Source organism: Amphiura filiformis, chromosome 12 (assembly GCF_039555335.1).
Source record: "Amphiura filiformis chromosome 12, Afil_fr2py, whole genome shotgun sequence".
Lineage (NCBI taxonomy): Eukaryota > Metazoa > Echinodermata > Ophiuroidea > Amphilepidida > Amphiuridae > Amphiura > Amphiura filiformis.
The window spans coordinates 28,337,894-28,350,447 of record NC_092639.1 but is presented as its reverse complement, the minus strand read 5'-3'; the positions used below and the strand labels follow the sequence as shown (position 1 = coordinate 28,350,447).

General features: G+C 37.4%; 1 protein-coding gene across 1 annotated transcript; it reads left to right on the top strand.

The window, feature by feature from the left end:
• Positions 1-790: 790 nt before the first annotated feature.
• On the top strand, positions 791-12,023 carry LOC140166011 (uncharacterized). Its single transcript, XM_072189381.1, has 2 exons — positions 791-876; positions 7,238-12,023. The coding sequence occupies exon 2, from the start codon at positions 7,473-7,475 to the stop codon at positions 11,601-11,603; it is 4,131 nt and encodes a 1,376-aa protein (XP_072045482.1). The 5' UTR covers positions 791-876; positions 7,238-7,472; the 3' UTR covers positions 11,604-12,023.
• The last annotated feature ends 531 nt before the right edge of the window (positions 12,024-12,554 follow it).

Genomic DNA, 12,554 nt, shown 5'->3' with positions numbered 1-12,554 from the left:
AAATGTGTAGTTTTATAATAGGCCTAGGCCTACACCTTCACAGACCTATTCACACAATAAGTAAATCAATGAATAAATCAATGAATGAATAAATAAATAAACCCATTCATACAATAAATAAATAAATAAATAAATAAACATTTATTTAAATACGCAAGGAATGTATTTATAGAAGCTGGACCTTTTCTGGAAAACTTTAGTTCGTCTTCACATTTTTGTGAAATTTAATGTTTCAACAGTGGGGTTTCAACTCAAATTAGGCCTACTGGCAAATATAGCTATTTATTAGCTGGACAATACTTCCTGATACGGATGGTCGAATAAATACTATCTCAGCGCATCTAATGACATTCGTCCCCATAGTACTAAATGGAATGATTCAAAAATGTTTATGGTACTCGATGTTCTGCAGCTTTTTATAAAAATATCGCGGGAAAAGACCAAAATTGAAAAGAAATGGGGTTTCAAATTGAACTTTGCAATTTGAAAAGTATAAATCACGTTGGGTCTAAGGCTGTGGTAACTTTTCTTTGATAACTTTGACCACAATGTTTTATTTTTTCAAATATCTTAAAAATACAAGAATCTAAGCTAATTGAACAGACAGTAGTATTGGTTTGTTCCCTTGCTCTCATCTGAGTTAATATATTCGTCCCCGGGTATTCGTCTCAGCTTCATGTACGTGTATTTCTATGGGACCTGTATGGGACTTTATTTAGTGGTGTGCGCCCTCATTATCACATTATATACAGTCCGTAGTATAAATTATTTGCTGACATCACGTATTTTTAGCACATTTATACCATGATACCACATTCTTCTGATGTAAGAAGTATTGAAGAAATTAAGAAGATTGTTCATGAGATAACTGAGAAGGTATGTTTTTGAGATTTTGCCCAGTACTAGAGGGAGGGCGAAACTAAATTCAGTTAGCAAATCAGATGATTAAAATTCCGTCATGTCGGTAAGCTTTAATAAAGTTAGTTACTAAACATTTTGTGTATGTATCATTGTATGGATGACCACCAGAACACGATCATGTCAGTAAATGAATATTTTGTTCTAGGACTGATTATTCGGACTATACTGCTAACCGCTGCACCAAACGGTCCCTGGGTTTATAAAAAAATTGTTTAGCCGGGATGTTTAGCCATGGAGGAAAGCTTCATTAATAAACCAAGCCAATAACTACCTATTGGTGGATGTTGCTCTGTTTTTGAACTATGAACTGTAGCCCCATCTCATATGCATAGTTTATTCCTACAAAATGCCGACCCTGTGTCTTGACTTTTAGCTATAATGAAAGACAGAGATAAAAAGATTTTATCGCGTCTGACGTCATCTGTCAATCAAACTTGAGCACGGTTTGTTTACAAGGTGTGATGATGACTTGCTGAACGCGGCGGTGGGCACCTTATTGTTAATTTTGCACCTTCAAACATACAAACCATCTCTAAAGTTAAGTCTTTATAGTAGGAAACTTTCTTTCGCAAATGCACTATGTCAACAATGCCTATTTAAAAGTTGCTTTTTGCCTTGAAAAAGTACGTAATTTTTCATCATTTTCTGCTATTCCTTTTCTCCGATCGGCACCAGATAAATCGGCCTTCCTTTTACGCGCTATTAAGTTGTATTAACTAATCAAGGCTAGTAATTGACAGAGACATCAGACGCGATAAAATCTTTTTATCTCTGTCTTTCATTATAATGTAGCCCATCAACCCTGTGGTTAAGAGGCCAGGAAATAACTCCAGATATCTCATACCCTCGTTTGTATGCCTTTTTCTAATCCTGCCCCACATTTACAAGGCCTGACTATTTAACCCATCTAATCTTGTAATTAGACAGTGGCAGCAGGACTTTTTTCCGCAGGCGGATATAATACGGAATTTGCTGGGGATAAAATATAATTATTTGACACATAATTGTGACTGTGGAAATTGTTTTTGTGTTTGGTAGCTTTATGTATAACAAGATTGACTTATGTAAAATTGTTGCTGTATATGCGTTGAGTTTGTGTACGATAATTTGGAAAAAAACATTCATTTTAATATACTATTTTTAGAAACACACTATTTTTAGAAACTCTCTGGCCTCTTCACTGAGCTAGGCGCATGCGTGGTGTCAATTTTGTATAGAATTGGGCTCATTTGCATATGCATAAGTTCGTTGATAAGGCTGTGGCGTACTTAGTGATAGTAGAGTTCCAGTAAAATGAAGTTGCATGATTGCGTTTGCTGATATAATGCGTATATATTTAAACTGTTGAAACATTTGTTTTTGAAAATCTGCACAATGTCCAGGCATGTCGCAAATGGCAAATATTGTACTACGTGTAATAATATGTCCTGGTGTATTGTATTTGTTCGAAAAGTTTAGCCCGCTAATTTACTTCGCAAAGGCATAGTTAAAGTTGGATAACTTAATTCACGATAAAGGGATAGAGATATGACGTCATCGAAAAGTGATTTGTTTTAGATTGAGAAATAATGCATGTCAAGTAAAATTTTCGCTGACATTTTTATTTTACTGTTGTATTAATTGTTGTCAATGAAAGTGACAGTAAAATTTCGAAAATAACCGTGCATTTATGACGAATTTATGTCATGGGACTATTTGTTATGGTTTTAATGCGGAGGGACATGGAGCTATAGAGGTCAGTAAGCGTGAAATGGTCAAAGTCACGTGGACATGCACATGGAGTTGCAGACACGTGCAATAAATTATGCATGTCAAGTAATAATAATTGTGGGAAATGTTAAATTGTTTTATTGTCGTATACAATTGTTGTATAGGTCTACTGAAGCTGACAATCAATTCAAAGAAGATAATGAAGAATGATGAGGAAATGTTTGTCATGGGACTATATTTTTGCTTTAATGTGGAGGGACATTAAGTTAACGTTCAGATAAGTGTCAAACGGTCAGCTTGCACGTGGATGACACGTGAATTGAAAAAGTCTTTGTCTCCGGTTGTTGTGCCGGGTTTGGAGTAAACTTATTTTCTCGTTTTATACACAACGTGTGATCACTGTGATGTAATCGGAAACCAGCGAATAACGGCTGGCGTAACATTTTGTGATGGGGTTAAAGGAGTAGTGGGGTTAATATAGAAGGTTACCATGCGAAATGACTTGACCAGGTCAGCACGTCAGTGCATAGGCCTACTGCGAGTTTGTTATCAAGATTTTTTATGAACCCAAGCTCAAGTGCACTAATTGCTTCTTGTAGCATCACCAAGGTAAACATTCGCATGGCCTTGTAAGTTGTGCATGTTCTCTCACACAGTGGACTTGACATGTACGTTCTCTGTATGCTGCTTTCAGCATAATTATAGACCTTTACAGGGTCTAGTATGCTTCAGAGTATGCTTGCAGTTGACAAAAATCTATTACTGTACTTAGTATGTGCCGGGGGCACTCAACACAAATGACCATACGGGTATGCTCCCCGGAAAGACCACCCTTTTGGGTTTCGCAGCTCGAAAGACCCCTATATTTGACCAAAATAAAGCTCCGAAAGACCCTTGATTTTGATCATTTCAGCTCTAAAAGACCCAAAATTGCTCATTCCTCATATTTCCCGGGGGCACTCAACACAAATGACCATACGGGTATGCTCCCGGAAAGACCCCCCTTTTGGGTTTCGTAGCTCGAAAGATCCCTATATTTGACCAAAATAAAGCTCGAAAGACCCTTGATTTTGATAATTTTAGCTCTAAAAGACCCAAAATGGCTCATTCCTCATATTTCTTGTTTTTTCAGGCGATTTTCAACCAAAAAGCCAAGAAAGACCCTTGATTTTGACTTTTGCAGCTCCAAAGACCCCATTTTACTTGTTCACAGCCGGTTCGCAGCTCCGAAAGACCCCTTTACCGTGCGCCGTCAGCTCCCAAAGACCCACCACCTCAAAATTCGGGGAGCATACCCACCAAAAATGTTTGATGCGCCCCCCCCCCCGGCATATTTCTTGTTTTTTCAGGCGAGTTTCAACCAAACAGCCAAGAAAGACCCTTGATTTTGACTTTTCGCAGCTCCAAAAGACCCCATTTTACTTGTTCACAGCCCGGTTCGCAGCTCGAAAGACCCCCTTTTGCAGTGCGCCGTCAGCTCCCAAAGACCCACCACCTCAAAATTCGGGGAGCATACCCACCAAAATTGTTTGATGTGCCCCCTCCCCCGGGAGTATGTGCATCGCCTATTTATATTACCGGTGCACACATGATTTATAAAGCGCGTTCATTTATGTGAACTGTTAGTATTATGTTAGTATTATAGTTTCAAGTATTTTACAAACCTGTTACTCAGATGAAAAGTATCATAACTCCAAAAATGCTGTTTTAAAGAAAACTAAAAACCACATTCTTGTGATTCCCGTTAAGTTATGTGTATACTGATTTAAAAGCAACCCTTTGAACCCAATACAAAGTCTGTGAAATTGCAGAAGTTACGTAATAAATATGTGACACAATCTGATCATGCAGAACAAAGGAAGCATTTTTCACAATTCATTTCCTGGAGGGGGGGGCACTCCTATTGTCGCCTGTACACCATCCGCGATAATCAACTTATGAAAGCACCCGAAACAAGGATTTAACCCTTGGCAAAAACGACACCCTAAACAGGTAACACGCGCCTGTTTCACACCCTAAACAGGGATTTTATTCCTTGTATCAAATTTCATACCCTAAATTTCATTTCCGCGTATTAGCAATTGCAATTTTGCTACCTTTTCCCCAATTTTTCATGTTTATTACACCCTAAACACGAAACGCGCGTATCGCGCCTACCCAAAAAAAGTACCCGTTTGACGCGTTTTTATTAGTGCGGATGGTGTACATGCCACAAGGGGCACACCACTAAATCAATGCGCCATTTGTGTAACCCTAATGAGTTCCGGTAAAAACAGAAACTTTTTGAGGTATTTTGGGCTGGTCTTTAGACTTATTAATCAGAAAGAGTGGCGAATTATAGCTTAAATAAAAGTGGAAAGCCTATACAGAAATTTGATTCGCCAAAATAGTCGCATTTTTAAAATTATTGAGAAAATAGGTCCGCGAATTAAAAAATGGCAGAATCGGGTTTGCAGTCTTGAGAGCATGCCAAAAACAGTGAGGGCGCTGTTCAGTGGCTCCTACCGGGAAAACGAGACGGAAGACTACCCATACATTGAAACATATGTTAAACTTTCATCGATTTGCAATCGACTGGTTATCATTAAATTTCTCAGAAAGCGCCTAAAAGGCCTAAAAACGAGAAAAGAAAACCGGTGTTTTTACACGTGTTTCAATGGGAAGATTATTTAGTGGTGTGCGCCCACAATGGGAGTGACCCCTACCGGGCAACCGCCATACTTCAATATGCTTGGTTCTAGTAGAGTTCTGATGATTTGTAGTATCCATTTTCTTAAATGTTATTTTTGTTGGCCCCTACACCATATTTTTGCCTTGATCTCAATTACAAATTTGCCGGCTTGGGCCCTAAACCAGATATCACACATTGTTCATGTTGTTACAAATTCAATTCCAGCAACCTGTTATTTCCAGGGGCGGCGGAACGATGTTGAAAGTGGGGGCCAGTCAGGGTGATGTAAAAAATTAAAATAATGGCCGCGAAGCGGCCATCGCGTCGCGCTTGCGCGACACAGGGGGGTGTCTGAGAAACTGAGAAACTTTTGCAAAATGAAGGCCCAATTTAAGCCATTTGGTGGACCATTCTGGCACTATTATTGTGTACAATTTTAGTTTGAAAATTCCGAAAATGGGTTAAATGAAGGCCCAAATTGAAGCCATTCGTGGATAAGTTTTCACTATAATTGTATAAATTATTGCTTTTAGTGTTGGGTGTCCTAATAGTACAGGGGAGTTGGAAAATTTTGCAAAATGAAGGTCCAATTGAAGTCATTTTGTGCATAATTTTTACACTTTCTTTAAGCATGTTAAGGTCTAGAATAAAGATTTGATTATTTATGTTCACCCAGACATGTTACACACAGCACATTATGGGTTAAAAGTGGGGGGGCCAGGCCCCCCAGACAAAAAAGTGGAGGGGCCACTGGCCCCCCCCCCCCCGGTTCCGCCGCCCTTGGTTATTTCAATTACTTAGTTTTGTTAGGCATTGAGTGTTAATGCTGTGCTGACCTTTCAATTAATATTAATTAACAACATTAACAACATTGAAGACCCCGGGTTGAAGACAAACCTGCAGTGACAAAATCATTAAACGGAGACGAATATAACTATTCGTCTCAGATGTGACATGTTTTCATTCAAAGATTATTTATTCTATACTTCTCTTAAGTTAAGTGCTTTCAGTGATTCCAGCGAAAGTAAATTTTGTCTTAAATACATAGCTTTCAGCTGAATTAGGCCTACTATGTTAGCACATCTATGACAATGCAAAGGTAGGCCTACCAAAATCTGAATTTTGATGACTCACGATACGATCGTCCAAATGAGCAAATCGACGAATGGGCCTTTAAAACCTGTTACTATTAAATCAGTGGCTCCGGAACCGAGGCAAATCCATCATGTTTCCTTTAATCACTGCGTTGTCTTTTTTAAAGACATTTCTTGTTTAGCCTTTTTTCTAAGCATGTTTGCAGTAGTTGGCTACCAGCCATCACATGATTATAATATGCTTTACTGATTGGTGAGCAAGGTTATAACAATATTGTTTACTTAGTGTTAAGGCCGCTGAGCATAGGAAAAATACACTCAGCCGGTTTACTGCTCATGTTGTCCCACTGTGTTCATGATGAGTTTATTAATAAGTATCTTATCAAGACTTAATCTGCAAGTTATAATTGAATATGGTAGTGATATTGGTTTTGAAGGTAAATCTTGTTTGAAGGATACTAAACAACTGGTTCCTTCTGCATACTTAACTTAAGTTAGGCTATACTGCATATTTCTAGCGTTTCTGACTGGCGAGCCGGGCTGGCGAGTTAAGCTTTATGGGCGTCATGGGTGTGATATAGACATACAATTTGTCCCTCCGGACCTGTTGCACAGCTAAAAATGCCAAATTTAGTTGCAGGTGGCCTAAAAACATAACAAATGCAAAATGATGTTTAAAAAACAAATTACTTCCCGAGTCCGGATGTAGGTATCATTATGCCTCAATTCACTTGTCATTGTCAAATCAGTGCAGAGTAGGTTATGATATGAAAATTGTTGAACAAATACACTTGATCCGTGAACTTTGTCTTGTTACAACTTGTTTATTTTTCTTCTACAGGCATCTTTGGATGAAAACGACTGACAAGTGATAACCATAATGTTCCAGTTGCTGTTGTAACCATTATTCTATATTTGAAACAGGGAGCTATCAGCACCATTCAAATCCTTCTTATTGGCATTGAGAGCAGACGGTTATGGTTTTTACAAACAGTAGTTTCATGAATGAAGGATTGGCGATGGACTTGTAGTAAAAAAACACAAAGCTCCATTACGATATTGACATAGTATGTTAGATGATTCAAAAGCTTAAAATGAGATATCTAGCAATTTTCAAATGTACATATTGCAAAAAACATTTTGCTCATTTTGAGGCTTTCAAGAGACATGAAACCCGGCATCAAAAACGCTTCTATGGCAGGAATAAAAGTGTGTGTCACTCGAGTGGGTCTGTGTTTAAGAAATATAGCAGGGAACCAATTAAAGCAAATACACAGTTGATGCAGAGAAGTGTTAATAGCCAGCACCTAACATCAGATATAAAGACCGTCCACACCTGCAAGTATGGCAGCCAAGATATTCACTTCCGAGACTTGCGAAGTCATCTGGCTTCTGAACAGGTTCTTAATGTCCATACAAATTCAGTGGATAGCCATTCCTATTGTTCTTTGCCTCTAAATCATAACAATGTTGTTAATCACATAGATGCACATGGAACTACAAATAGTGTTGGTCAGCAAGATGCTGATATTGCCGGTGAGATGAGTCGACATATTGATTTATTATTGCCTTTTACTCCATGTCCCTATTGCAATAATTTTTTAACAAAGGATGAGAAGGAAGTTCATCTTAAGTCTGAGCATTTATGTATCTACTGCAAGAAGCATTTTGCAACAGGAGATCTCAAACTTCATCTCAAGTCTGAGCATTTATGTATCTACTGCAAGAAGCATTTTGCAACAGGAGATCTCAAACTTCATCTTCAGTCTGAGCATTTATGTGTATATTGCAAGGAGTTTTTCACAAAAGAAGACCTCTTAATTCATCTGAAATGTCATTTAGAGTATAATATGCGTGTACTATGTGTGTATTGCAACAAATATTTTGCAAAGGAAGAGCTCAAACTTCATCTGCAATCTGAGCATGTATGTGTCTACTGTAAGAAATACTTTACAAAAGAAGATCTGAAAAATCATCTAGAGTCTGTGCATAAGTCTGAGCATGTATGTTTGTTTTGCAACACACAGTTTACAACAAAGAAATATTTGGATCTTCATCTTAAGTCTGAGCATTTATGTGTCTACTGTCAGAAGCATTTCACAAAGAAAAATCTCAAATGTCATCTACATGTACGGTCTGATGAGCATATTTGTACCTACTGTAAGGAGTCTTTCACAAAAGAAGACCTTCGAATTCACACGGAGTCTATGCATGTTTTATGCAAGTATTGTAATACACGTTTTACAAAGGAAGAGCTGGAACTTCATCTTAAGTCTCAGCATTTATGTGTCTTCTGCAAAAAGCATTTTACAAATCTTAAACGTCACCTAAACTCAAAGCATTCATGTATCCCCTGCAATGAGTCTTTCACAGAAGAAGACCTGGAACTTCATCTTAAGTCTCAGCATTTATGTATATACTGCAATAAGCATTTCGCAAAAACATATCTCAAATGTCATCTAGAGTCTGAGCATTTATGTTACTACTGTCAGAAGCATTTCACAAAGAGCGACCTCAAATGTCATCTAGAGTATGAGCATTTATGTGTGTACTGTAAGGAGTCTTTCACAAAAGAAAACCTCATAATTCACCAGGAGTCTATGCATGTATTATGTGAGTATTGCAAGACACGTTTTGCAAAGGAAGATCTGGAACTTCATCTTAAGTCTCAGCATTTATGTGTCTACTGCAAGAAGCATTTTACAAATAGCGCTCTCAAACGTCACCTGAAGTCAAAGCATTTATGTGGCCACTGCAATGAGTTTTTCATAAATGAAGACCTCATAATTCATAAAAATTATGATCATTCATGTACTTACTGTAAGAAGTATTTTACAAAGTCGAGAAACCTTATAATTCATCAGGAGTCTGTGCATTCATTATTGCTGTGTGTGTATTGCAACAGGTGCTTTACAAAGGAAGGTCTTATACCTCATCAAAACTTAGAGCATTTATGTGTCTTCTGCAAGAAGTATTTCACAAAGAGTGATCTACAACCTCACATTGAATCTGAGCATCTTTGTACCCACTGTAAGAAATATTTCCGAGATGTGCAACACCATCTCAAGTCTGAGCATTTATGTGTATTCTGTAAGAATTTTTTTACTATTAAAGAAGACCTCATAATTCATCAGGAGTCTATGCATGTATTATGTGAGTATTGCAACACGCGTTTTACAAAAAAAGATCTGGAACTTCATCTCAAGTCTGAGCATTTATGTGCCTACTGTAAGGTGCCTTTCACAAAAGAAGACCTCATAATTCATCAGGAGTCGAAACATGTACATGTATTATGTGAGTATTGCAACACACATGTTACAAATGAAGATTGGGAACTTCATCTCAAGTCGGAGCATTTATGTGCCTACTGTAATGAGTCTTTCTCAAAAGAAAACCTCATAATTCACCAGGAGTCTATGCATGTATTATGCGAGTATTGCAAGACACGTTTCACAAAGAAAGATCTGGAACTTCATCGGAAGTCTCAGCATTTATGTGTGTACTGCAATAAGTCTTTCTCAAAAGGAAATCTCACACGTCATCTAATAGGGAATCATTTATGTGTGCACTGCAATGAGTGTTTCACAAAAGAAGACCTCAAAATTCATAAAAATTCTGAGCATTACTGTGGCTACTGTAAGACGTATTTTACAAAGAGAGACCTTATAATTCATCACAAGTCTGAGCATTCATTATTGCTTTGTGTATATTGCAACAGGTGCTTTACAAAGGAACGGCTTACACCTCATCAAAACTTGGAGCATTTATGTGTCTTCTGCAAGAAGTATTTCACGAAGAATGATCTACAACCTCATATCGAATCTGAGCATTTATGTGCCTACTGTAACAAGTATTTCAGAGATTTGCAACATCATCTCAAGTCTGAGCATTTATCTGTATTCAGTGAGAATTCTTTCACTATTAAAGAAGACCTCATAATTCACCAGGAGTCTATGCATGTATTATGTAGGTATTGCAACAAAGTTCTTATAAAGGAAGATTTGGAACTTCATCTTAAGTCTGAGCATTTATGTGTGTACTGCAATGAGTCTTTCTCAAAAGAAAATCTCTTAATTCATCGAGAGTCTGAGCATATATGTACCTACTGTAAGGAGTCTTTCACAAAAGAGGACCTCATAATTCACATGGAGTCTAAACATGTATTATGCGAGTATTGCAAGACACCGTTTACAAAGGAAGATCTGGAACTTCATGTTAAGTCGCAGCATTTATGTGTCTACTGCAAGAAGCATTTCACAAATCTGGAACTTCATCTTAACTCTCAGCATTTATGTTACTACTGTCAGAAGCATTTCACAAAGAGTGACCTCAAATGTCATCTTAAGTCTGAGCATTTATGTATGTACTGTAAGGAGTCTTTCACAAAAGAAAACCTCATAATTCACGTGGAGTCTATGCATGTATTATGTGAGTATTGCAAGAGACGCTTTACAAAGGAAGATCTGGAACTTCATCTTAAGTCTCAGCATTTATGTGTCTACTGCAAGAAGCATTTTACAAATAGCACTCTCAAACGTCACCTGAAGTCAAAGCATTTATGTATCCACTGCAATGCGTTTTTCACAAATGAAGACCTCATAATTCATAAAAATTATGACCATTTATGTGCCTACTGTAAGAAGTATTTTACAAAGTCGAGAGAACTTATAATTCATCAGGAGTCTGAGCATTCATTATTGCTGTGTGTGTATTGCAACAGGTGCTTTACAAAGGAAGGTCTTATACCTCATCAAAACTTAGAGCATTTATGTGTCTTCTGCAAGAAGTATTTCACAAAGAGTGATCTACAACCTCATATCGAATCTGAGCATCTATGTGCCTACTGTAAGAAATATTTCCGAGATCTACCACATCATCTCAAGTCTGAGCATTTATGTGTATTCTGTAAGAATTCTTTCACCACAAAAGAAGACCTCATAATTCACCAGGAGTCTATGCATGTATTATGTAGGTACAATTGCAGTACACGTTTTACAAAGGAAGATTTGGAGCTTCATCTCAAGTCCGAGCATTTATGTGTCTACTGCAATGCGTCTTTCTCAAAAGAAAACCTCGTGATTCATCAGGAGTCTGAGCATTTTTGTACCTTCTGTAAGAAGTACTTCACAAAGACCAATCTCAAATTTCACTTAGAGACTGTGCATTATGTGTCCTTTGCAAGAATTCTTTCACAAAAGCAGACATGATAATTCACCAGGAGTCAATGCATGTAGTCTGTGTGTATTGCTACAGACATTGTACAAAGAATGATCTAAAACTTATTAAGTCCGAGCACTTTCACAACGAGAGATCTTAATTAATAACCATATCGAGTAGTATATGTGTATTGTAAAAGATATGTCTGAAATACCCAATTGGAACACCAATATTTTTGCTTGCTATTGACTATAAACGACCTCCTGGACAACATATAAAAAAGGACATGGAGGGAAAATTGAGCAAATACGGTATGTATTAAAAAAAAAACATCTAAGAATATTCCTCTCATTAGGATTCAGAAAAAGTATAGTTTGGTTCATTTCCGATGTACAGTTCTTGAGTTAAAGGTCAAATTTCAAATTCGGGCACCTCCACTATTATCCACAGGAGTAAAAGAAATTTAAAAAATGCTCCGATGCTTCAAAGTGGTCTGAAATTGTTTCACTTGGAACATCATTTAAAACAAAGAATAGTTTGCTATATCTCAGGTGTTTTGTTACCTGTGTAACATCACAAAATAGTTCCAAGGTTAACATGATTCAATGAGCTTTGACTTTTTTGCCCTGTTACCCAGGTAACCTAACACCTGAGATACATGTATGGCAAACTGTTCTTTTGAAAGATTTTTCCAAGCGGAACAATTTGAGACCACTTTGAACAAAATCGGAGCCTTTTTTTATTTTTTTAACGCTGTGGACAATTATGGAGACCAAAATTTGACAGTTGACGTTCATGCCTATAACTCAAGAACCGTACATCGGAGATAGGTAACTGTACTTTTTCTAAATCCTAATAAGAGGAATACAATTTAGATGTTTTTTTTATCCATATTCGCCCAATTTTGACATTTGAACCATGCATTAGGGGCCATTTTGGAAATATGTAAATTACCATTTCCCCCCATGTCCTTTTTGCATATGTTCAGTGGTGTAACCAGG